A 25,331-nucleotide genomic window follows, 5' to 3' on the forward strand; every position below is an offset into this window, starting at 1 on the left:
ATCAAACTGACATTACTTCACCTTGTTATAGAGGGGCTCTGCTGGTATCAAACTGACATTACTTCACCTTGTTATAGAGGGGCTCTGCTGGTATCAAACTGACATTACTTCACCTTGTTATAGAGGGGCTCTGCTGGTATCAAACTGACATTACTTCACCTTGTTATAGAGGGGCTCTGCTGGTATCAAACTGACATTACTTCACCTTGTTATAGAGGGGCTCTGCTGGTATCAAACTGACACACCATTTTTTAAATTATTTACTTATTATTTTTTACAGTGAACCTTTAATTAACTAGGCAAGTCAGTTAACATTTATCTAACTAGGCAAGTCAGTTAAGAACAAATTCTTATTTACAATGACGGCCTGCCCCGGTCAAACCCGGAGAACGCTGGGCGTACCCTCAGTCAGGCTGACGGTTTCTCCAGATGATATATACTGCTTACTTCCCCAATAGTTTCCCTGCAGCTTGTCCAGGTTCTCTCTAAGCCTCTATCTAAAACCTCCACTTGTTTCTAAAATCACAAGCTCTTTGAAAAGCAATAAAATCCCATTACCATTCCCCGGGGCTCTGCAAGGGATTTGACCCCAAAAAACGGTGTTCTGTGATTTTATCAATGTGATTGTCCCTCTCGAAAGGAAAAGTTTAGCAGGAGAATCAGAGAGATTTTACTGGATGTCTGTGAGAGGTACTGAAGGCAGCCGGAATCATAAAGACAGGATTTAAGAGGATCGACTGTTACTTCTGTAAGAAAGTCCATCATGCTGCCATATCAAAGGAGGACTGTGTTTCTCCAGAAGAGAAGACATCTCATGGCGTGTCCTCTGTGTCTCTCCTCATCTCATGGCGTGTCCTCTGTGTCTCTCCTCATCTCATGGCGTGTCCTCTGTGTCTCTCCTCATCTCATGGCGTGTCCTCTGTGTCTCTCCTCATCTCATGGCGTGTCCTCTGTGTCTCTCCTCATCTCATGGCGTGTCCTCTGTGTCTCTCCTCATCTCATGGCGTGTCCTCTGTGTCTCTCCTCATCTCATGGCGTGTCCTCTGTGTCTCTCCTCATCTCATGGCGTGTCCTCTGTGTCTCTCCTCATCTCATGGCGTGTCCTCTGTGTCTCTCCTCATCTCATGGCGTGCGTGTCTCTCCTCATCTCATGGCGTGTCCTCTGTGTCTCTCCTCATCTCATGGCGTGTCCTCTGTGTCTCTCCTCATCTGGCGTGTCCTCTGTGTCTCTCCTCATCTCATGGCGTGTCCTCTGTGTCTCTCCTCATCTCATGGCGTGTCCTCTGTGTCTCTCCTCATCTCATGGCGTGTCCTCTGTGTCTCTCCTCATCTCATGGCGTGTCCTCTGTGTCTCTCCTCATCTCATGCTCAACTAACACTCCCTCTGTCCCCGGTGCAGCGTGTCTGTCTCTGCAATTCACTGTGTCTCTCCACAGGCTGGCGTGAGGTCAGCTGGCTGTCCAAGGCGTCTTCACCACTCCGTACAGAGAGAGAGAAATGGAGGGAGAGAGAGAGAGAGAGAGATGGAGGAGAGAGAGAGAGAGCGAGATGGAGGAGAGAGAGAGAGAGATGGAGGAGGGAAAGAGAGAGAGAGATGGAGGAGGGAGAGAGAGAGCGAGATGGAGGAGAGAGAGAGAGAGATGGAGGAGGGAAAGAGAGAGAGATGGAGGAGGGAGAGAGAGATGGAGATGGAGAGAGAGAGCGAGATGGAGGAGAGAGAGAGAGTGAGATGGAGGAGAGAGAGAGAGAGAGAGAGATGGAGGAGGGAAAGAGAGAGAGAGAGATGGAGGAGGGAGAGAGAGGGAGGGAGAGAGAGATGGTGGGAGAGAGAGAGATGGAGGTGGGAGAGCGAGAGAGAGATATGGGGGAGAGAGAGAGAGAGACAGAGAGAGAGAGAGACATAGAGATAAAAGGGAAACAGAGGAATGAGACTGGGGATGCTCTGCTGAGTTATTGTCTGTGATACAGAGAGAACACGGAAACAGCATCCTGCGAACCGAACCCTGAGGATCTACAAAGGCTCTCTGAAGGCTCGACAACTCTCTCTGGGGTGTCAGCTTCTTTATGTGACATTTGTTTTGCTGGAACTCTGGGTGTGCGTCCCAAATGACTCCCTACTCCCAGTATAGGGGACCGGAGCCCAGAGGGTCAAAAGGAGTTAACTAAATGGGGGATAGGACACAGCCTGGAGCTTTCATGGCTTCTCTAAGAGTTGTACTGCTGTGTCTGTATCTCTGTGTAGCTGATAGTTGATCTATTAAAGGAGCCTGTAAAGGCGAGCTGGGCTCTGCAGCTCTCTACACATCTTGTCTTGTTGAACTCCTCTTCACTTGGACATTGACCAGATTATAGTCTCTATAGAGGCAGGGAGGTCAGAGATAAGGCTGTTTTTAAAGGCTTGTGTTTACATGTTCTTTTTGTCAGAGCAGTAGAAATGCAGCACAGATTCAACATTAACTTCATTTTTATTTTGGAACATTCAGTTATGCTGCAGTTTGGGAATGTTTAAATGTTCACACAAACAATATTATGGACAATCTGAAAACATCTATCATGTCCAATTCCTATTTTGTGCCTGATATGATGCCAGAAGTGGGATGGTGTGAACTCCCAGTGATGCCATTTGGCCTCAGTGCTTCTACGGTGTGGACATACCAGTGGTACACTGGAGACACCTGCTGGTCTGGAGGGCTGGTGGCTGGTTCCTGCTGGTCTGGAGGGCTGGTGGCTGGTTCCTGCTGGTCTGGAGGGCTGGTGGCTGGTTCCTGCAGGACTGGAAGGCTGGTGGCTGGTTCCTGGAGGACTGGAGGGCTGGTGGCTGGTTCCAAGAGGACTGGAGGTCTGGTGGCTGGTTCCAAGAGGACTGGAGGGCTGGTGGCTGGTTCCAAGAGGGCTGATGGCTGGCTCCTGCAGGACTGCAGGGCTGGTGGCTGGTGGCTGGTTCCTGCAGGGCTGGAGGGCTGGTGGCTGGTTCCTGGAGGGTTGGTGGCTGGTTCCTGGAGGACTGGAGGGCTGGTGGCTGGTTCCTGCAGGGCTGGTGGCTGGTTCCTTCAGGGCTGGTGGCTGGCTCCTGGAGGACTGGAGGGCTGATGGCTGGTTCCTTCAGGACTGGAGGGCTGGTGGCTGGTTCCTTCAGGACTGGAGGGCTGATGGCTGGTTCCTTCAGGACTGGAGGGCTGGTGGCTGGTTCCTTCAGGACTGGAGGGCTGGTGGCTGGTTCCTTCAGGACTGGAGGGCTGGTGGCTGGTTCCTTCTGGGCTGGAGGGCTGGTGGCTGGCTCCTGGAGGGCTGGTGGCTGGCTCCTGGAGGGCTGGTGGCTGGCGACTGGAGGGCTGATGGCTGGTTCCTTCAGGACTGGAGGGCTGATGGCTGGTTCCTTCAGGACTGGAGGGCTGATGGCTGGTTCCTTCAGGACTGGAGGGCTGGTGGCTGGTTCCTTCTGGACTGGAGGGCTGGCGGCTGGCTCCTGGAGGGCTGGCGGCTGCCTCCTGAGGGCTGGTGGCTGGCTGGCGGCTGCCTCCTGGAGGGCTGGTGGCTGCCTCCTGGAGGGCTGGTGGCTGGTTCCTGGAGGGCTGGTGGCTGGTTCCTGGAGGGCTGGTGGCTGGTTCCTTCAGGGCTGGTGGCTGGCTCCTTCTGGGCTGGAGGGCTGGTGGCTGGCTCCTGGAGGGCTGGTGGCTGGCTCCTGGAGGACTGGAGGGCTGATGGCTGGTTCCTTCAGGACTGGAGGGCTGGTGGCTGGCTCCTGGAGGGCTGGTGGCTGGCTCCTGGAGGGCTGGTGGCTGGTTCCTTCTGGACTGGAGGGCTGGTGGCTGGTCCCTTCTGGACTGGAGGGCTGGTGGCTGGTTCCTTCTGGACTGGAGGGTGGTGGATGGCTCCTGGAGGGCTGGTGGCTGGTTCTTTCTGGGACTGGAGGGCTGGTGGGCTGGCTCCTGGAGGGCTGGTGGCTGCCTCCTGGAGGGCTGGTGGCTGCCTCCTGGAGGGCTGGTGGCTGGTTCCTGGCAGGACTGGAGGGCTGATGGCTGGCTCCTTCTGGGCTGGAGGGCTGGTGGCTGGCTCCTGGAGGGCTGGTGGCTGGTTCCTTCAGGGCTGGTGGCTGGCTCCTGGAGGACTGGAGGGCTGGTGGCTGGCTCCTGGAGGGCTGGTGGCTGGCTCCTGGAGGGCTGGTGGCTGGCTCCTGGAGGGCTGGTGACTGGCTCCTGGAGGGCTGGTGGCTGGCTCCTGGAGGGCTGGTGGCTGGCTCCTGGAGGGCTGGTGGCTGGTTCCTTCAGGACTGGAGGGCTGGTGGCTGGTTCCTCCAGGGCTGGAGGGCTAGTGGCTGGTTCCTTCAGGACTGGAGGGCTTGTGGCTGGCTCCTGCAGGGCTGGAGGGCTAGTGGCTGGTTCCTGCAGGGCTGGTGGCTGGTTCCTTCAGGATGGGAGGGCTGGTTCCTGGAGGACTGGAGGGCTGGTGGCTGGTTCCTGCAGGGCTGGTAGCTGGTTCCTGCAGGGCTGGTGGCTGGTGGCTGGTTCCTGTAGGACTGGAAGGCTGGTGGCTGGTTCCTTCAGGACGGTAGGGCTGGTTCCTGGAGGACTGGAGGGCTGGTGGCTGGTTCCTGCAGGACTGGAGGGCTGGTGGCTGGCTCCTGCAGGACTGGAGGGCTGGTGGCTGGTTCCTTCAGGGCTGGTGGCTGGTTCCTGTAGGACTGGAAGGCTGGTGGCTGGTTCCTGCAGGACTGGAAGGCTGGTGGCTGGTTCCTGCAGGACTGGAGGGCTGGTGGCTGGTTCCTGCCAGACTGGATGGCTGGTGGCTGGTTCCTGCCAGACTGGAGGGCTGGTGGCTGGTTCCTGTAGGACTGGAGGGCTGGTGGCTGGTTCCTGTAGGACTGGAAGGCTGGTGGCTGGTTCCTGCAGGGTTGGAGGGCTGGTGGCTGGTTCCTGCCAGACTGGAGGGCTGGTGGCTGGTTCCTGCCAGACTGGAGGGCTGGTGGCTGGTTCCTGTAGGACTGGAGGGCTGGTGGCTGGTTCCTGTAGGACTGGAGGGCTGGTTCCTGCAGGTTTGGAGGGCTGGTGGCTGGCTCCTGGAGGGCTGGTGGCTGGTTCCTGCCAGATTGGAGGACTGGTGGCTGGTTCCTGCCAGACTGGAGGGCTGGTGGCTGGTTCCTGTAGGACTGGAGGGCTGGTGGCTGGTTCCTGCCAGACTGGAGGGCTGGTGGCTGGTTCCTGTAGGACTGGAGGGCTGGTGGCTGGTTCCTTCAGGACTGGAGGGCTGGTGGCTGGTTCCTGCAGGGTTGGAGGGCTGGTGGCTGGTTCCTGCAGGACTGGAGGGCTGGTGGCTGGTTCCTGCAGGACTGGAGGGCTGGTGGCTGGTTCCTGCCAGACTGGAGGGCTGGTGGCTGGTTCCTGTAGGACTGGAGGGCTGGTGGCTGGTTCCTGCAGGGTTGGAGGGCTGGTGGCTGGCTCCTGTAGGGCTGGTGGCTGGTTCCTGTAGGACTGGAGGGCTGGTGGCTGGTTCCTGTAGGACTGGAGGGCTGGTGGCTGGCTGGTGGCTGGCTCCTGTAGGGCTGGTGGCTGGTTCCTGGAGACTGGTGGCTGGTTCCTGGAGGGCTGGTGGCTGGTTCCTGTAGGACTGGAGGGCTGGTGGCTGGTTCCTGGAGGGCTGGTGGCTGGTTCCTGGAGGGCTGGTGGCTGGTTCCTGTAGGACTGGAGGGCTGGTGGCTGGTTCCTGTAGGACTGGAGGGCTGGTGGCTGGTTCCTGTAGGACTGGAGGGCTGGTGGCTGGTTCCTGGAGGGCTGGTGGCTGGTTCCTGTTGGACTGGAGGGGAATAGGGTGCCATTTGGGATGCAGACCTACTAGTATTTGCTGAGATTTAATTGGCAGATAGACCAGTGGCTCAATGATGGCTAACAGTACCCTGAGGCAATTTCCTCTCTCGCTGTGTGTGTGTGTGTGTGTGTGTGTGTGTGTGTGTGTTGTTTTTTCTCTCTCTGTTTGGTCCAACCACCACCGGAACCCATTGTTTCCTGTAGGCTCGAGGCTGAGGAAAGGGGTCTAATTTGGGATTCAGCAGAGTCAGCTAACCAACTCTCCACCGGGAGGAAAGACATTTCTGCAATGGAGCCATATAAATATAATTCATTCTACAGCCATAGAAATATAATTCATTCTACAGCCATAGAAATATAATTCATTCTACAGCCATAGAAATATAATTCATTCTACAGCCATAGAAATATAATTAATTCTGTAGTCATATAAATATAATTCATTCTGTAGCCATAGAAATATAATTCATTCTGTAGCCATAGAAATATAAATCATTCTGTAGCCATAAAAATATAATTCATTCTACAGCCATAGAAATATAATTCATTCTTCAGCCATAGAAATATAATTAATTATGTAGCCATATAAATATAATTCATTCTACAGCCATAGAAATATAATTCATTCTGTAGCCATAGAAATATAAATCATTCTGTAGCCATAAAAATATAATTCATTCTACAGCCATAGAAATATAATTCATTCTACAGCCATAGACATATAATTCATTCTACAGCCATAGAAATATAATTCATTCTACAGCCATAGAAATATAATTCATTCTACAGCCAGAGAAATATAATTCATTCTTCAGCCATAGAAATATAATTCATTCTTCAGCCATAGAAATATAAATCATTCTGTAGCCATGGAAATATATTTCATTCTGTAGCCATAGAAATATAATTCATTCTTCAGCCATAGAAATATAATTCATTCTTCAGCCATAGAAATATAAATCATATAGAAATATATTTCATTCTGTAGCCATAGAAATATAATTCATTCTGTAGCCATAGAAATATAATGCATTCTGCAGCCATAGAAATATAATTAATTCTGTAACCATAGAAATACCTGTGGTGGCCCCTCACCTTTAAATCATTCTGTAGCCATAAAAATATAATTAATTCTGTAGCCATAGAAATATAATTCATTCTGTAGCCATAGAAATATAATTCATTCTGTAGCCATAGAAATATAATTAATTCTGTAGCCATAGAAATATAATTCATTCTGCAGCCATATAAATATAATTCATTCTGTAACCATAGAAATATAAATCATTCTGTAGCCATAAAAATATAATTCATTCTTCAGCCTTGCCTGCAGGATTTTCCACCACTGTCGACATCACGGTTTCTCTTAGGAAACTATACACGCAACAGTAGCAAAATGGCCGTAACTTTCTTGGTGTAGTGCCACTAGTTAATTTAGTGGATACCTCACATGATGTCTCTAGTGTTCTGTAGGTGGCCCCTCCCCTTCACCTCCCTGCTCGCTCATTGGACAAGTAACCGTCTTACTCTAGTGTTCTGTAGGTGGCCCCTCCTCAACTTTACCTCCCTGCTCGCTCATTGGACAAGTAACCGTCTTACTCTAGTGTTCTGTAGGTGGCCCCTCCCCTTCCCCTTTACCTCCCTGCTCGCTCATTGGACAAGTAACCGTCTTACTCTAGTGTTCTGTAGGTGGCCCCTCACCTTTACCTCCCTGCTCGCTCATTGGACAAGTAACCGTCTTACTCTAGTGTTCTGTAGGTGGCCCCGCCCCCTCACCTTTACCTCCCCGTTCGCTCATTGGACAAGTAACCGTCTTACTCTAGTGTTCTGTAGGTGGCCCCGCCCCCTCACCTTTACCTCCCTGCTCGCTCATTGAACAAGTAACCATCTTACTCTAGTGTTCTGTAGGTGGCCCCGCCCCCTCACCTTTACCTCCCTGCTCGCTCATTGGACAAGTAACCGTCTTACTCTAGTGTTCTGTAGGTGGCCCCGCCCCCTCACCTTTACCTCCCTGCTCGCTCATTGGACAAGTAACCGTCTTACTCTAGTGTTCTGTAGGTGGCCCCTCCCCCTCACCTTTACCTCCCTGCTCGCTCATTGGACAAGTAACCGTCTTACTCTAGTGTTCTGTAGGTGGCCCTCCCCTCACCTTTACCTCCCTGCTCGCTCATTGGACAAGTAACCGTCTTACTCTAGTGTTCTGTAGGTGGCCCCTCCCCTCACCTTTACCTCCTGCTCGCTCATTGGACAAGTAACCGTCTTACTCTAGTGTTCTGTAGGTGGCCCCTCCCCTCACCTTTACCTCCCTGCTCGCTCATTGGACAAGTAACCGTCTTACTCTAGTGTTCTGTAGGTGGCCCCTCCCCTCACCTTTACCTCCCTGCTCGCTCATTGGACAAGTAACCGTCTTACTCTAGTGTTCTGTAGGTGGCCCCGCCCCCTCACCTTTACCTCCCTGCTCGCTCATTGGACAAGTAACCGTCTTACTCTAGTGTTCTGTAGGTGGCCCCTCCCCCTCACCTTTACCTCCCTGCTCGCTCATTGGACAAGTAACCGTCTTACTAGTGTTCTGTAGGTGGCCCCTCCCCCTCACCTTTACCTCCCTGCTCGCTCATTGGACAAGTAACCGTCTTACTCTAGTGTTCTGTAGGTGGCCCCTCCCCCTCACCTTTACCTCCCTGCTCGCTCATTGGACAAGTAACCGTCTTACTTTAGTGTTCTGTAGGTGGCCCCTCCCCCTCGCCTTTACCTCCCTGCTCGCTCATTGGACAAGTAACCGTCTTACTCTAGTGTTCTGTAGGTGGCCCTCCCCTCACCTTACCTCCCTGCTCGCTCATTGGACAAGTAACCGTCTTACTCTAGTGTTCTGTAGGTGGCCCCCCCCTCACCTTTACCTCCCGCTCGCTCATTGGACAAGTAACCGTCTTACTCTAGTGTTCTGTAGGTGGCCCCCCCTCACCTTTACCTCCCTGCTCGCTCATTGGACAAGTAACCGTCTTATAGTGTTCAGGTTTACATTTACATTTAAGTCATTTAGCAGACGTCTTACTCTAGTGTTCCAGGTGGCCCCCCTCACCTTTACAAACAAGTAACCGTCTTACTCTAGTGTTCTGTAGGTGGCCCCTCCCCCTCACCTTTATCTCCCTGCTCGCTCATTGGACAAGTAACCGTCTTACTCTAGTGTTCTGTAGGTGGCCCCTCCCCCTCACCTTTACCTCCCTGCTCGCTCATTGGACAAGTAACCGTCTTACTCTAGTGTTCTGTAGGTGGCCCCTCCCCCTCACCTTTACCTCCCTGCTCGCTCATTGGACAAGTAACCGTCTTACTCTAGTGTTCTGTAGGTGGCCCCTCCCCCTCACCTTTACCTCCCTGCTCGCTCATTGGACAAGTAACCGTCTTACTCTAGTGTTCTGTAGGTGGCCCCTCCCCCTCACCTTTACCTCCCTGCTCGCTCATTGGACAGGTCTTACTCTAGTGCCTCCAGTTAAAATCGTGGACTCCCTGCAGAATGCTTCTATCCCCTCCACTGTTAACCCAGTCAACAGCGCTGACGTCTCCACATCACACCAAGCAGTCCCTGGATTCCACACATTAACATTCACAACACACCCGGGCCACAGAGATGTGTCTCTTTCAGAGCAGGCAGAAAAGACATCTCTCCTGTCTCTCCTCTGACATATAGACAGACACAGGGAGCACCTGCAGAATTACAATAGGACGGAGTTGGCAATTTGACAGGTCAGGTAAAGAGCTGCAGTAACGACAGGCAGCACTGTGGTTTTGTCAGCTGAGATGAGGAGGTAATGTGTGGTTGTTTATGGACTGAAGTGGACTGAAACTGTTGAGCAGACTACAATATAGAGTGAAGTACAGGAGAGGGGAGGGGAGGGGAGGAGAAGGGAGGGGAGGAGAAGGGAGGGGAGGGGAGGGGAGGAGAAGGGAGGGAGAGGGGAGGGGAGGGAAGGAGAGGAGAAGGGAGGGAGAGGGGAAGGAGAGGGGAGGAAGGAGAGGGGAGGGAGGAGGAGAGGGAGGGGAGGGAAGGAGAGGGAAGGGAGGGGAGGAGAGGAGGGGAGGGGAAGGGAAGGAGAGGGAGGGAAGGGAGAGGGGAGGAGGGAGGGGAGGGAAGGAAGGGAGGGGAGGGAAGGAGAGGGGAGGGGAGGGAAGGAGAGGGGAGGGGAGGGAAGGAGAGGGGAGGGGAGGGAAGGAGAGGGGAGGGGAGGGAGGAGGGAGGGAAGGAGAGGGGAGGGGAGGGGAGAGGGGAGGGGGAGGGGAGGGGAGGGAGGAGAGGGGAGGGGAGGGGGAAGGAGAGGGGAGGGGAGGAGAAGGGAAGGGAGGGAAGGAGAGGGGAGGGGAGGAGGAGGACTACAGGGAGTATTATGGGTTGGAGAAGAGGGGAGGGAAGTTGTTTACTCAAAACAGATACCCTTCCTCCCTTCCTGTAAGGCACTCAGCCCAACCATACTTTAGTCTGATACGCTTTTCATCAACTTTAAAGGCTGCATTTACACAGGCAGCCCAATTCTGAGATTTTTTTCCACTAATTGCTCTTTTGACCAATCACATCAGATCTCTATTTCAGAGCTTATTTGAAAAAAATATCAGAATTGGGTTGCCTGTGTAAATGCAACCAAAGAAATGAATGAGACGCCAAAAGCCTGTGGTTTTGTTAATGATAGAAGCCTGTGGTTTTGTTAATGGTACAAGGCTGTGGTTTTGTTATTGATTTAAGCCTGTGGTTGTGTTAATGATAGAAGCCTGTGGTTTTGTTAATGATATAAGCCTGTGGTTTTGTTAATGATAAAAGCCTGTGGTTTTGTTAATGATATAAGCCTGTGGTTTTGTTAATGATATAAGCCTGTGGTTTTGTTAATGATAAAAGCCTGTGGTTTTGTTATTGATTTAAGCCTGTGGTTTTGTTAATGATAAAAGCCTGTGGTTTTGTTAATGATAAAAGCCTGTGGTTTTGTTAATGGTATAAGCCTGTGGTTTTGTTAATGGTATAAGCCTGTGGTTTTGTTAATGGTATAAGCCTGTGGTTTTGTTAATGATAGAAGCCTGTGGTTTTGTTAATGATAGAAGCCTGTGGTTTTGTTAATGATTTAAGCCTGTGGTTTTGTTAATGATAAAAGCCTGTGGTTTTGTTAATGGTATAAGCCTGTGGTTTTGTTGTTGATTTAAGCCTGTGGTTTTGTTGTTGATCTCTCATACCTCCATCCTTTCTTCCTCTGCTAAAAGCTCCATCCAGTAGGAAACCTGGGGACGCTCTCATCATCTCCGACATCAAGAAGGGCAGCGTGGCTCACAGGTAAATACCTGCTCACATCCAATCTTCCTCTGCTCACAGGTAAATCCAGTCAATCAACCTGCTCACAGGTAAATACATCAATCAACCAATCAACCTGCTCACAGGTAAATACATCAATCAACCTGCTCACAGGTAAATACATCAATCAACCAATCAACCTGCTCACAGGTAAATACATCAATCAACCAATCAACCTGCTCACAGGTAAATACATCAATCAACCAATCAACCTGCTCACAGGTAAATACATCAATCAACCAATCAACCTGCTCACAGGTAAATACATCAATCAACCAATCAACCTGCTCACAGGTAAATACATCAATCAACCTGCGCACAGGTAAATAAATACATCAATCAACCTGCTCACAGGTAAATAAATACATCAATCAACCTGCTCACAGGTAAATAAATACATCAATCAACCTGCTCACAGGTAAATAAATACATCAATCAACCTGCTCACAGGTAAATACATCAATCAACCAATCAAACTGCTCACAGGTAAATACATCAATCAACCAATCAAACTGCTCACAGGTAAATTATCTGAAAAATACAACATGCGACACATCAACTTTGTCTCAGTGTTGCTCTCCACACCACTCCACTAAACTACACTATGAATGTTGCTCTGCACACCAGGTAAACTCCACACCTCATGAACTACACTAAAGCTACACTATGAATGTTGCAATGCACACCACTCCACTAAACTACACTATGAATGCTCTCAACCACTCCACTAAACACACTATGAAGGTAAATAAATACATCAATCAATGTTGCCTGCTCACCAGGTAACTAAACTGCTCACATGGTAACACTCCATCAATGAATGTTGCTCACAGAATGTGCCCACACACCACTCCACCACTCCACTAAACTACACTATGAATGTTGCTCTGCACACCACTCCACTAAACAAACTGCACACCACTCCACTAAACTACAAATTATCCCAAAACTACAACTATGAATGCTCTGCACACCATCCACTAAACTACACTTGAATGTTGCTCTGCACACCACCCACTAAACTCACTATGAATGTTGCTCTGCACACCACTCCACTAAACTACACTATGAATGTTGCTCTGCACACCACTCCACTAAACTACACTATGAATGTTGCCTGCACACCACTCCACTAAACTACACTATGAATGTTGCCTGCACACCACTCCACTAAACTACACTATGAATGTTGCTCTGCACACCACTAAACTACACTATGAATGTTGCTCTGCACACCACTCCACTAAACTACACTATGGATGTTGCTCTGCACACCACTCCACTAAACTACACTATGAATGTTGCTCTGCACACCACTCCACTAAACTACACTATGAATGTTTCTCTGCCCACAACTCCACTATGAATGTTGCTCTGCACACCACTCCACAAACTACACTATGAATGTTTCTCTGCCCACAACTCCACTATGAACTGCACACACTCCATGAATGTTGCTCTCCACACCACTCCACTAAACTACACTATGAATGTTGCTCTGCACACCACTCCACTAAACTACACTATGAATGTTGCTCTGCACACCACTCCACTAAACTACACTATGAATGTTGCTCTGCACACAACTCCCTAAACACACTATGAACTCTACTCCACAAACTACACTATGAATGTTGCTCTGCCCACCACTCCACTAAACTACACTATGAATGTTGCTCTGCACACCACCATAAACCACTATGAAACACTCCACTAAACTACACTATGAATGTTGCTCTCCACACCACTAAACCACTAAACTACACTATGGCAGAGTCACCATATAAATGTATGAATTTGCTCTGCACACCACTCCACTAAATAGTATATTGTGTTTGATGCAGCTCTGGATATTAATCAGAATGTTGCTTATGACCGGCTCTGTGGTCACTCAGCTCTGGGCTGGAAGGGGGATGGGACCCTGCATGAGCTCATCTGCATACTTCCAATTTGCTCTAGATCAATGCAGATAATGTATTGTTCAGCAGCCAGGCTACCGTGTTCCTGATGTTCAGAATTGCCAGGCTCCGTGTTCACTATGAATGTTCAGTGGCCAGGCTCCGTGTACACGAATGTTCAGTGACCAGGCTCCGTGTTCCGATGGTCAGTGACCAGGCTCCGTGTTCTGATGTTCAGTGGCCAGGCTCCGTGTTTGGCTGATCAGTGACCAGGCTCCGTGTTCTGATGTTCAGTGGCCAGGCTCCTGCATGTGTTCCGTGTAATCCCGTGGATGTTCAGTTGCCAGGCTCCTGTTCCGATGTTCAGTTGCCAGGCTCCGTGTTCCGATGTTCATCTGCCAGGCCCGTGTTCCGATGTTCAGTGGCCAGGCTCCGTGTTTGTTCTGCTCCGTGTTCCGATGTTCAGTGGCCAGGCCCGTGTTCCGATGGTCAGTGGCCAGGCCCGTGTTCCGATGTTCAGTGACCAGGCTCAGTGTTCCGGTGTTCAGTGGCCAGGCTCCGTGTTCCGGTGTTCAGTGGCCAGGCTCCCTGCTCCATGTTCCGATGTTCAGTGGCCAGGCTCCGTGTTCCGATGGTCAGTGGCCAGGCTCCGTGTTGGTCCGCCAGGCCGTGTTCATGTTCAGTGACCAGGCTCCGTGTTCCGTGTTCAGTGGCCAGGCTCCCTGCCCGTGTTCCGATGTTCAGTGGCCAGGCCCGTGTTCCGATGGTCAGTGGCCAGGCTCCGTGTTCCGATGGTCAGTGGCCAGGCTCCGTGTTCCGATGTTCAGTGACCAGGCTCCGTGTTCCGGTGTTCAGTGGCCAGGCTCCCTGCTCCGTGTTCCGATGTTCAGTGGCCAGGCTCCCTGCTCCGATGGTCAGTGGCCAGGCTCCGTGTTCCGGTGTTCAGTGACCAGGCACCGTGTTCCTATGTTCAGTGGCCAGGCTCCGTGTTCCGGTGTTCAGTGGCCAAGATCCCTGCTCCGTGTTCCGATGTTCAGTGACCAGGCTCCGTGTTCCGATGTTCAGTGGCCAGGCTCCGTGTTCCGATGTTCAGTGGCCAGGCTCCGTGTTCCGATGTTCAGTGACCAGGCTCCGTGTTCCGGTGTTCAGTGACCAGGCACCGTGTTCCTATGTTCAGTGGCCAGGCTCCGTGTTCCGATGTTCAGTTGCCAGGCTCCCTGCTCCGTGTTCCGATGTTCAGTGACCAGGCTCCGTGTTCCTATGTTCAGTGACCAGGCACCGTGTTCCTATGTTCAGTGACCAGGCTCCGTGTTCCGATGTTCAGTGGCCAGGCTCCGTGTTCCGATGTTCAGTGGCCAGGCTCCGTGTTCCGATGTTCAGTGGCCAGGCTCCGTGTTCCGATGTTCAGTGGCCAGGCTCCGTGTTCCGATGTTCAGTGACCAGGCTCCGTGTTCGATGTTCAGTTGCCAGGCTCCCTGCTCCGTGTTCCGATGTTCAGTGACCAGGCTCCGTGTTCCGATGTTCAGTTGCCAGGCTCCCTGCTCCGTGTTCCGATGTTCAGTGACCAGGCTCCGTGTTCCGATGTTCAGTGGCCAGGCTCCGTGTTCCGATGTTCAGTGGCCAGGCTCCGTGTTCCGATGTTCAGTGACCAGGCTCCGTTTTCCGATGTTCAGTGGCCAGGCCCGTGTTCCGATGTTCAGTGGCCAGGCACCGTGTTCCGATGTTCAGTGACCAGGCTCCGTGTTCCGGTGTTCAGTGACCAGGCACCGTGTTCCTATGTTCAGTGGCCAGGCTCCGTGTTCCGGTGTTCAGTGGCCAGGCTCCGTGTTCCGATGTTCAGTGGCCAGGCTCCGTGTTCCGATGGTCAGTGGCCAGGCACCGTGTTCAGTGTGTTCAGTGGCCAGGCTCCGTGTTCCGCATGTGTTCAGTGGCCAGGCTCCGTGTTCCGTGTTCAGTGGCCAGGCTCCGTGTTCCGGTGTTCAGTGGCCAGGCTCCGTGTTCCGTGTTCAGTGACCAGGCTCCGTGTTCCGGTGTTCAGTGGCCAGGCTCCTGCTGATGACCAGGCCATAATAAAAGTGACCAGGAAACTCCACACACGGTGTTCAGTGACCACTCCGTGATTGAACGGTGTTCAACTGAAGTGGCCAGGCTCCTGCTCGTGGTAACTAACGGATGTTGAACCTCCAGTGGGGCTTGCCAGTTTACCAACTAACGGATGTTGAACCTTCAACTGGAAGTGGGCCAACAGTCGCCAGGCTAACTAACGGATGTTGTCATCTCAACTGAAGTGGGCCAGCTTGACCCCACATAATCACGAAAGCTAACACAACGGATGTTGTCATCTCAACTGAAGTGGGCCAGTGATTGAAGCTAACTAACGGATGTTGAACATCTCAACTGAAGTGGGCCAGTTTGACGAGTCGCTGGCTAACTAACGGATGTTGAACCTCTCAACTGAAGTGGGCTTGACGAGTCGCTAGCTAACTAACGGATGTTGAACCTCTCAACTGAAGTGGGCCAGCTTGACGAGTCGCTAGCTAACTAACGGATGTTGTCATCTCAACTGAAGTGGGCCAGCTTGACGAGTCACTAGCTAACTAACGGATGTTGTCATCTCAACTGAAGTGGGCCAGTTTGACGAGTCGCTGGCTAACTAATGGATGTTGAACCTCTCAACTGAAGTGGGCTTGACGAGTCGCTAGCTAACTAACGGATGTTGAACCTCTCAACTGAAGTGGGCCAGCTTGACGAGTCGCTGGCTAACTAACGGATGTTGAACCTCTCAACTGAAGTGGGCCAGCTTGACGAGTCGCTGGCTAACTAACGGATGTTGTCATCTCAACTGAAGTGGGCCAGCTTGACGAGTCGCTGGCTAACTAATGGATGTTGAACCTCTCAACTGAAGTGGGCTTGACGAGTCGCTAGCTAACTAACGGATGTTGAACCTCTCAACTGAAGTGGGCCAGCTTGACGAGTCGCTGGCTAACTAACGGATGTTGAACCTCTCAACTGAAGTGGGCTTGACGAGTCGCTAGCTAACTAACGGATGTTGAACCTCTCAACTGAAGTGGGCCAGCTTGACGAGTCGCTGGCTAACTAACGGATGTTGAACCTCTCAACTGAAGTGGGCCAGCTTGACGAGTCGCTGGCCAACTAACGGATGTTGAACCTCTCAACTGAAGTGGGCTTGACGAGTCGCTGGCTAACTAACGGATGTTGTCATCTCATTGTGGGAGGCAGCGGACAAGGTTCTTCAATTATATCCCCCAAAGTGGAAACTAGACTTTACACAGAGAGAGGGGATTCTCAGCTGGGGTAGAGGGGTAGAGAGGTAACAGTACACAAATACACATACACATACACACAACCAAACGGCTGTTCACCACTTTACACAGAGAGAGGGGATTCTCAGCTGGGGGAGGGGTAGAGGGGTAGAGAGGTAAGAGTACACAAATACACATACACATACACACAACCAAACGGCTGTTCACGACTTTACACAGAGAGAGGGAATTCTCAGCTGGGGGGAGGGGTAGAGGGGTAGAGAGGTAACAGTACACAAATACACATACACACAACCAAACGGCTGTTCACGACTTTACACAGAGAGAGGGAATTCTCAGCTGGGGGGGAGGGGGAGGGGGAGAGGGGTAGAGGGATAGAGGGATAGAGGGGTAGCAGTACACACACACACACACACACACACATATACACACACACACACACAAATACACACACACACACACACACACACACACACACACACACGCACAACCTACAGACAGAGATGTAGTTTTAAACCCCTCCTCCTCCTGCAGTAACTGGGCTGGGTGTTCTCTGTGTTTACATCCAGACCCGTTACCAAGGCGACGCTGCATTCTGTTTACCACCAGGGCTCTAACTAATTAACCCACATTCTGTCTCTGCCCCCTCGTTTTGCCAGGCCTTACGCAACCAACACATATGTTTACCTTGACTGCGGCCCAATTGGCACCTATTCCCTATGGGCCCTGGTCAAAACTAGGACACTACATAGAGAATAGGGTTCCATTTGGGATACAGATCTGGTAATTATGCTGAGAGGAAGATGAGAGGAATTGGGTTATGCACTAATCAGTGATTATGATTCTCTCCCCAAAGCAACCTGTCCTGTTCTATCTAGGTATTAGTTACCCCTGTCAAGGAGACAGAAGAAAGGCACCCAGTCCTGTTCTATCTAGGTATTAGTTACCCCTGTCAAGGAGACAGAAGAAAGGCACCCAGTCCTGTTCTATCTAGGTATTAGTTACCCTGTCAAGGAGCCAGAGAGGCACCCAGTCCTGTTCTATCTAGGTATTAGTTACCCCTGTCAAGGAGACAGAAGAGAGGCACCCAGTCCTGTTCTATCTAGGTATTAGTTACCCTGTCAAGGAGACAGAAGAGAGGCACCCAGTCCTGTTCTATCTAGGTATTAGTTACCCCTGTCAAGGAGCCAGAGAGGCACCCAGTCCTGTTCTATCTAGGTATTAGTTCCCCTGTCAAGGAGACAGAGGAGAGGCACCCAGTCCTGTTCTATCTAGGTATTAGTTACCCCTGTCAAGGAGACAGAAGAGAGGCACCCAGTCCTGTTCTATCTAGGTATTAGTTACCCCTGTCAAGGAGACAGAGGAGAGGCACCCAGTCCTGTTCTATCTAGGTATTAGTTACCCCTGTCAAGGAGACAGTGGAAAGGCACCCAGTCCTGTTCTATCTAGGTATTAGTTACCCCTGTCAAGGAGACAGAAGAGAGGCACCCAGTCCTGTTCTATCTAGGTATTAGTTACCCCTGTCAAGGAGACAGAGGAGAGGCACCCAGTCCTGTTCTATCTAGGTATTAGTTACCCCTGTCAAGGAGACAGAGGAGAGGCACCCGGTCCTGTTCTATCTAGGTATTAGTTACCCCTGTCAAGGAGACAGAAGAGAGGCACCCAGTCCTGTTCTATCTAGGTATTAGTTACCCCTGTCAAGGAGCCAGAGAGGCACCCAGTCCTGTTCTATCTAGGTATTAGTTCCCCTGTCAAGGAGACAGAGGAGGGGCACCCAGTCCTGTTCTATCTAGGTATTAGTTACCCTGTCAAGGAGACAGAAGAGAGGCACCCAGTCCTGTTCTATCTAGGTATTAGTTACCCCTGTCAAGGAGACAGTGGAGAGGCACCCAGTCCTGTTCTATCTAGGTATTAGTTACCCCTGTCAAGGAGACAGAGGAAAGGCACCCAGTCCTGTTCTATCTAGGTATTAGTTACCCTGTCAAGGAGACAGTGGAAAGGCACCCAGTCCTGTTCTATCTAGGTATTAGTTACCCTGTCAAGGAGACAGAGGAGAGGCATAAAACCAGTCCTGTTCTATCTAGGTATTAGTTACCCTGTCAAGGAGACAGAGGAGAGGCACCCAGTCCTGTTCTATCTAGGTATTAGTTACCCCTGTCAAGGAGACAGAGGAAAGGCACTGGGGAGTTATGATGTGATTCTAGTTTATATTCTGCTGCTCTATTAGAGGAGGAAATGTTAATAAAACCATTTCCTATGCTCTTGTACTAGGGTATTTACCGTAACGGTGACCTGGCTTTCAGGTAAATTGGGCAGGTGTTGTCCCTTTACCTTTAGGATTTAGTGATTTTGGACAGCTTTAGTAAAAAAGAAACCTAAAAAAACAACAGAGATTATTGGTCATTTTAATGATGAGTTTCTTTCTCTGGATTACATTGGAATATAAAATGTTGTTATGGGTGGTGGGAGTGAGCCAAGAGGAGAAATGAGGAATGAGGACAACTGAACAGTATTCTGTATTCTGCCTCTGTGTTGTCATGGTGAAGGGAGGGAAGGGAGCAAACTGATGACTGCTTGTTTCTGCATTCCAAATGGCACCCTATTCCCTGTGTAGTGCACTATGTTTGATCAAAACCCTATGTTCCCTGTTAACAGGTCTCTGTGAGTCTCATTTCAGCAGCTTGTCTCTGTCAGGACTCCTGTTAACAGGTCTCTGTGAGTCTCATTTCATCAGCTTGTCTCTGTGAGTCTCATTTCAGCAGCTTGTCTCTGAGTCTCATTTGAGTCTCATTTCAGCAGCTTGTCTCTGTGAGTCTCATTTCAGCAGCTTGTCTCTGTCAGGCCTCCTGTTAACAGGTCTCTGTGAGTCTCATTTCAGCAGCTTGTCTCTGTGAGTCAGCTTGTCTCTGTCAGGACTCCTGTTAACAGGTCTCTGTGAGTCTCATTTCAGCAGCTTGTCTCTGTCAGGACTCCTGTTAACAGGTCTCTGTGAGTCTCATTTCATCAGCTTGTCTCTGTCAGACTTCATTTAGCAGGTCTCTGTGAGTCTCATTTCAGCAGCTTGTCTCTGTGAGTCTCATTTCAGCAGCAGGTCTCTGTGAGTCTCATTTCAGCAGCTTGTCTCTGTCAGGACTCCTGTTAACAGGTCTCTGTGAGTCTCATTTCAGCAGCTTGTATCCTGTTAACAGGTCTCTGTGAGTCTCATTTCAGCAGCTTGTCTCTGTCAGGACTCCTGTTAACAGGTCTCTGTGAGTCTCATTTCAGCAGCTTGTCTCTGTCAGGACTCCTGTTAACAGGTCTCTGTGAGTCTCATTTCAGCAGCTTGTCTCTGTCAGACTCCAGTTAACAGGTCTCTGTGAGTCTCATTTCAGCAGCTTGTCTCTGTCAGGCCTCCTGTTAACAGGTCTCTGTGAGTCTCATTTCAGCAGCTTGTCTCTGTCAGGACTCCTGTTAACAGGTCTCTGTGAGTCTCATTTCATCAGCTTGTCTCTGTGAGTCTCATTTCAGCAGCTTGTCTCTGTGAGTCTCATTTCAGCAGCTTGTCTCTGTCAGGCCTCCTGTTAACAGGTCTCTGTGAGTCTCATTTCAGCAGCTTGTCTCTGTCAGGACTCCTGTTAACAGGTCTCTGTGAGTCTCATTTCAGCAGCTTGTCTCTGTGAGTCTCATTTCAGCAGCTTGTCTCTGTCAGACTCCTGTTAACAGGTCTCTGTGAGTCTCATTTCAGCAGCTTGTCTCTGTGAGTCTCATTTCAGCAGCTTTCTTGTCTCTGTGAGTCTCATTTCAGCAGCTTGTATCTGTCAGGACTCCAGTTAACAGGTCTCTGTGAGTCTCATTTCAGCAGCTTGTCTCTGTCAGGACTCCTGTTAACAGGTCTCTGTGAGTCTCATTTCAGCAGCTTGTCTCTGTGAGTCTCATTTCAGCAGCAGCTTGTCTCTGTGAGTCTCATTCCCCAGCAGCTTGTCACCTCTAAACCCTGGTCTGTGTCAGCTTGTCTCTGTGAGTCTCATTTCAGCAGCTTGTCTCTGTCAGGACTCCTGTTAACAGGTCTCTGTGAGTCTCATTTCAGCAGCTTGTCTCTGTCAGGACTCCTGTTAACAGGTCTATGTGAGTCTCATTTCAGCAGCTTGTCTCTGAGTCTGCTGGTCACCTCTAAACCCTGGTCTGTGTGTTCCTCTCCCCAGGACTGGAACTCTGGAGCTGGGGGACAAGGCTGGCCACCTCTAAACCCCTGGTCTGTGTGTTCAAGCTCTGCCCTGACTGGGACTGGGACTCTGGAGCTGGGGGACAAGCTGCTGGTCACCTCTAAACCCTGGTCTGTGTGTTCCTCTCCCAGGACTGGGACTCTGGAGCTGGGGGACAAGCTGCTGGTCACCTCTAAACCCTGGTCTGTGTGTTCCTCTAGGAACTCTGGAGCTGGGGACAAGCTGCTGGTCACCTCTAAACCCTGGTCTTTGTGTTCCTCTCCCCAGGACTGGGACTCTGGAGCTGGGGGACAAGCTGCTGGTCACCTCTAAACCCTGGTCTGTGTGTTCCTCTCCCCAGGACTGGGACTCTGGAGCTGGGGGACAAGCTGCTGGTCACCTCTAAACCCTGGTCTGTGTGTTCCTCTCCCCAGGACTGGGACTCTGGAGCTAGGGGACAAGCTGCTGGTCACCTCTAAACCCTGGTCTTTGTGTTCCTCTCCCCAGGACTGGGACTCTGGAGCTGGGGGACAAGCTGCTGGTCACCTCTAAACCCTGGTCTGTGTGTTCCTCTCCCCAGGACTGGGACTCTGAGTAGGGGACAAGCTGCTGGTCACCTCTAAACCCTGGTCTGTGTGTTCCTCTCCCCAGGACTGGGACTCTGGAGCTGGGGGACAAGCTGCTGGTCACCTCTAAACCCTGGTCTGTGTGTTCCTCTCCCCAGGACTGGGACTGAGCTAGGGGACAAGCTGCGGCTAAACCCTGGTCTGTGTGTTCCTCTCCCCAGGACTGGGACTCTGGAGCTGGGGGACAAGCTGCTGGTCACCCTAAACCCTGGTCTGTGTGTTCCTCTCCCAGGACTGGGACTCTGGAGCTGGTCACCTCTAAAACCCTGGTCACAGCTGCTGGTCACCTGCTGGTAAACCCTGGTCTGTGTGTTCCTCTCCAGGACTGGGACTCTGGAGCTGGGGGACAAGCTGCTGGTCACCTCTAAACCCTGGTCTGTGTGTTCCTCTCCCCAGGACTGGGACTCTGGAGCTGGGGGACAAGCTGCTGGCCATCGATAACATCCGGCTGACAACTGCTCCATGGAAGACGCTGTTCAGATTCTCCAGCAGTGTGAAGAACTGGTCAAGCTCAAGATCCGCAAGGACGAGGACAACTCAGGTAGTGCGTACACACTGGACACACACACACACATACACACTGGACACACACACACACACACACTGGACACACACACACACACACACTGGATCCAACCTCTCTGCTAGTGAAAAACACTGAACCAACCTCTCGGTTAGTCAAAACCACTGACCCAACCTCTCTAGTAGTCAAAACCACTGTACCAACCTCTCTAGTAGTCAAAAACTGTTCCAACCTCTCTGTTAGTCAAAACCACTGAACCAACCTCTCTGTTAGTCAAAACCACTGTACCAACCTCTCTGTTAGTCAAAACCACTGTACCAACCTCTCTAGTAGTCAAAACCACTGTTCCAACCTCTCTGTTAGTGAAAACCACTGTACCAACCTCTCTAGTAGTCAAAACCACTGTCCTTGTTAGATATAATTCACCTGACCAGGCCTGTCATACCTAAAACAAAGCGTGTGAGTTAGCACACACTCCAACCCATCTCTACAGCCCTGGGATATCATCATCAATACACATGTTCCTTCTATTTCCAGGAAATGGAATTACATTAATCATTTATCAAAAATAGCGACAGAAATGTAAAAAAAAAGTGGATTCAATTGCGAGTCGTATTCAATGATTCATTCCTCCCAGTCTCACTGACTGAATGATGGAGTTGATGAGGTCAGTATGATGTCTGACAGAACAGCACATGGTTGATTCATTCCTCCCAGTCTCACTGACTGAATGATGGAGTTGATGAGGTCAGTATGAAGTCTGACAGAACAGCACACGGAGACAGAGCCAAGCCCCTATGGGCTTGACTGGTACTAATTTTAAATGTAGATTTAAAACTACAACGAAATGTCTGTGTTTACACAGGCAGACCAAATCTCTTATTTTTTCCTTCTCACTAATTTGTCTTTTGACCAATCAGATCAGAGCTGAAAAATAATTTGATGTGAAAAGATCTGATGGGATTGGTCAAAAGACGGACCTTCCAAAAGAACTGTGCTTCCTGTGTAAAAAAGATAACACAGTCCTGTGAAAGAACTGTGCTTCCTGTGTAAACCCAGCCCACTGGAGATAACACAGTCCTGCCCACCACACCGTTTCCTGAAGGAGTATTCTCAGTTCCCCTTAACCTATTGCAATGCAGCAGGAGACCCCACCACGGCCAATCATCACAGAGCTATTACTCTGTACGCATATTAGGCTTAGATTAGTTTAATTGGAACAAATGAAACGCTTTGTTTGTTCAATCAGACCATTTAACAACCAACGCGTCCCCACGGCGACGTGATGAACCAATCGGCTCACAGAGGGGGGGGGGATTCAAACTGACATCAGACATCCATGTTTACTGATTCATCTGTTTCCATGTCTCTCAAATGGCGCCCTAATTCCCTTTAGAGGGGCCCTATAGGCCCTGGTCAAAAGTAGTGCACTAGAAAGGGGAAAAGGGGGGTGTAATTTGGGATGCGCACTATGTGTCTAGTGTCTGTTTGGTTCCGTTAGTTATTTGTTTGAACGAGGAACTAAATATTTCTAATTGAAGTTGTAATGAAACAGAGATAATCAGGTTCCAGGACTCACTTCACTGTTATTACTAATGTAGTCAGAGTGTTTAAACAACACACACACACACACACACACACACACACACACACACACACACACACACATCCTCAAAGAGCTTCCCATATTAATGTGTTGCAGGCAGAATGTATCTGTCACTTTAGCTACGCGTCTCCTCCTGGCTCCTCCCACCACCCATAGTCACTGGGAGGAGAGTTAAGGGTTTCTCCTCTGGCTCCTCCCACCACCCATAGTCACTGGGAGGAGAGTTAAGGGTTTCTCCTCCTAGCTCCTCCCACCCCCCATAGTCACTGGGAGGAGAGTTAAGGGTTTCTCCTCTGGCTCCTCCCACCACCCATTGTCACTGGGAGGAGAGTTAAGGGGTTCTCCTCCTGGCTCCTCCCACCACCCATAGTCACTGGGAGGAGAGTTAAGGGTTTCTCCCTCTGGCTCCTCCCACCACCCATAGTCACTGGGAGGAGAGTTAAGGGTTTCTCCTCCTGGCTCCTCCCACCACCCATAGTCACTGGGAGGAGAGTTAAGGGTTTCTCCTCCTAGCTCCTCCCACCCCCATAGTCACTGGGAGGAGAGTTAAGGGTTTCTCCTCCTAGCTCCCCCCACCACCCATAGTCACTGGGAGGAGAGTTAAGGGTTTCTCCTCCTGGCTCCTCCCACCACCCATAGTCACTGGGAGGAGAGTTAAGGGTTTCTCCTCCTGGCTCCTCCCACCACCCATAGTCACTGGGAGGAGAGTTAAGGGTTTCTCCTCCTGGCTCCTCCCACCACCCATAGTCACTGGGAGGAGAGTTAAGGGTTTCTCCTCCTGGCTCCTCCCACCACCCATAGTCACTGGGAGGAGAGTTAAGGGTTTCTCCTCCTGGCTCCTCCCACCACCCATAGTCACTGGGAGGAGAGTTAAGGGTTTCTCCTCCTGGCTCCTCCCACCACCCATAGTCACTGGGAGGAGAGTTAAGGGGTTCTCCTCCTGGCTCCTCCCACCACCCATAGTCACTGGGAGGAGAGTTAAGGGTTTCTCCTCTGGCTCCTCCCACCACCCATAGTCACTGGGAGGAGAGTTAAGGGTTTCTCCTCCTGGCTCCTCCCACCACCCATAGTCACTGGGAGGAGAGTTAAGGGTTTCTCCTCTGGCTCCTCCCACCACCCATAGTCACTGGGAGGAGAGTTAAGGGTTCTCTCCTGGCTCCTCCCACCACCCATAGTCACTGGGAGGAGAGTTAAGGGTTTCTCCTCTGGCTCCTCCCACCACCCATAGTCACTGGGAGGAGAGTTAAGGGTTCTCCTCTGGCTCCTCCCACCACCCATAGTCACTGGGAGGAGAGTTAAGGGTTTCTCCTCCTGGCTCCTCCCACCACCCATAGTCACTGGGAGGAGAGTTAAGGGTTTCTCCTCCTAGCTCCTCCCACCACCCATAGTCACTGGGAGGAGAGTTAAGGGTTTCTCCTCCTGGCTCCTCCCATCACCCCATAGTCACTGGGAGGAGAGTTAAGGGTTTCTCCTCTGGCTCCTCCCACCACCCATAGTCACTGGGAGGAGAGTTAAGGGTTTCTCCTCCTGGCTCCTCCCACCACCCATAGTCACTGGGAGGAGAGTTAAGGGTTTCTCCTCCTAGCTCCTCCCACCACCCATAGTCACTGGGAGGAGAGTTAAGGGTTTCTCCTCCTGGCTCCTCCCACCACCCATAGTCACTGGGGAGGAGAGTTAAGGGTTTCTCCTCTGGCTCCTCCCACCACCCATAGTCACTGGGAGGAGAGTTAAGGGTTTCTCCTCCTGGCTCCTCCCACCACCCATAGTCACTGGGAGGAGAGTTAAGGGGTTCTCCTCCTGGCTCCTCCCACCACCCATAGTCACTGGGAGGAGAGTTAAGGGTTTCTCCCTGGCTCCTCCCACCACCCATAGTCACTGGGAGGAGAGTTAAGGGTTTCTAAAACTGGCTCCTTCCACCACTTGCCTAGTCAATGGGAAATGTTAAATAAAAATATCCAAAATGGTCACTAAATGATAATGAATAAGAGAGGAGAGTTAAGGGTTTCCTCTGCTTTGAGGAAACACCCATAGTCATTGGGAGGAAGGTTAAGGGTTTTATCCTCTGGCTCCTCCCACCACCCATAGTCAC

At 51.0% G+C, this 25,331-nt stretch overlaps 1 protein-coding gene across 1 annotated transcript; it reads right to left on the reverse strand.

The window, feature by feature from the left end:
• Window positions 1-2,638: 2,638 nt before the first annotated feature.
• Window positions 2,639-6,083, reverse strand: LOC135570276 (uncharacterized). The gene is made up of 5 exons (XM_065016390.1): window positions 6,058-6,083; window positions 4,548-5,078; window positions 3,759-4,100; window positions 3,260-3,557; window positions 2,639-2,974 (listed from the first exon to the last, which is right to left on the reverse strand). Exons 1-5 carry the CDS (start codon window positions 6,081-6,083, stop codon window positions 2,639-2,641), a joined length of 1,533 nt encoding a protein of 510 aa, XP_064872462.1.
• Between the last annotated feature and the right edge of the window lie 19,248 nt (window positions 6,084-25,331).

The sequence above is a fragment of the Oncorhynchus nerka genome, unplaced genomic scaffold (assembly GCF_034236695.1).
Source record: "Oncorhynchus nerka isolate Pitt River unplaced genomic scaffold, Oner_Uvic_2.0 unplaced_scaffold_1006, whole genome shotgun sequence".
In the NCBI taxonomy this organism is placed as follows: Eukaryota; Metazoa; Chordata; class Actinopteri; order Salmoniformes; family Salmonidae; genus Oncorhynchus; species Oncorhynchus nerka.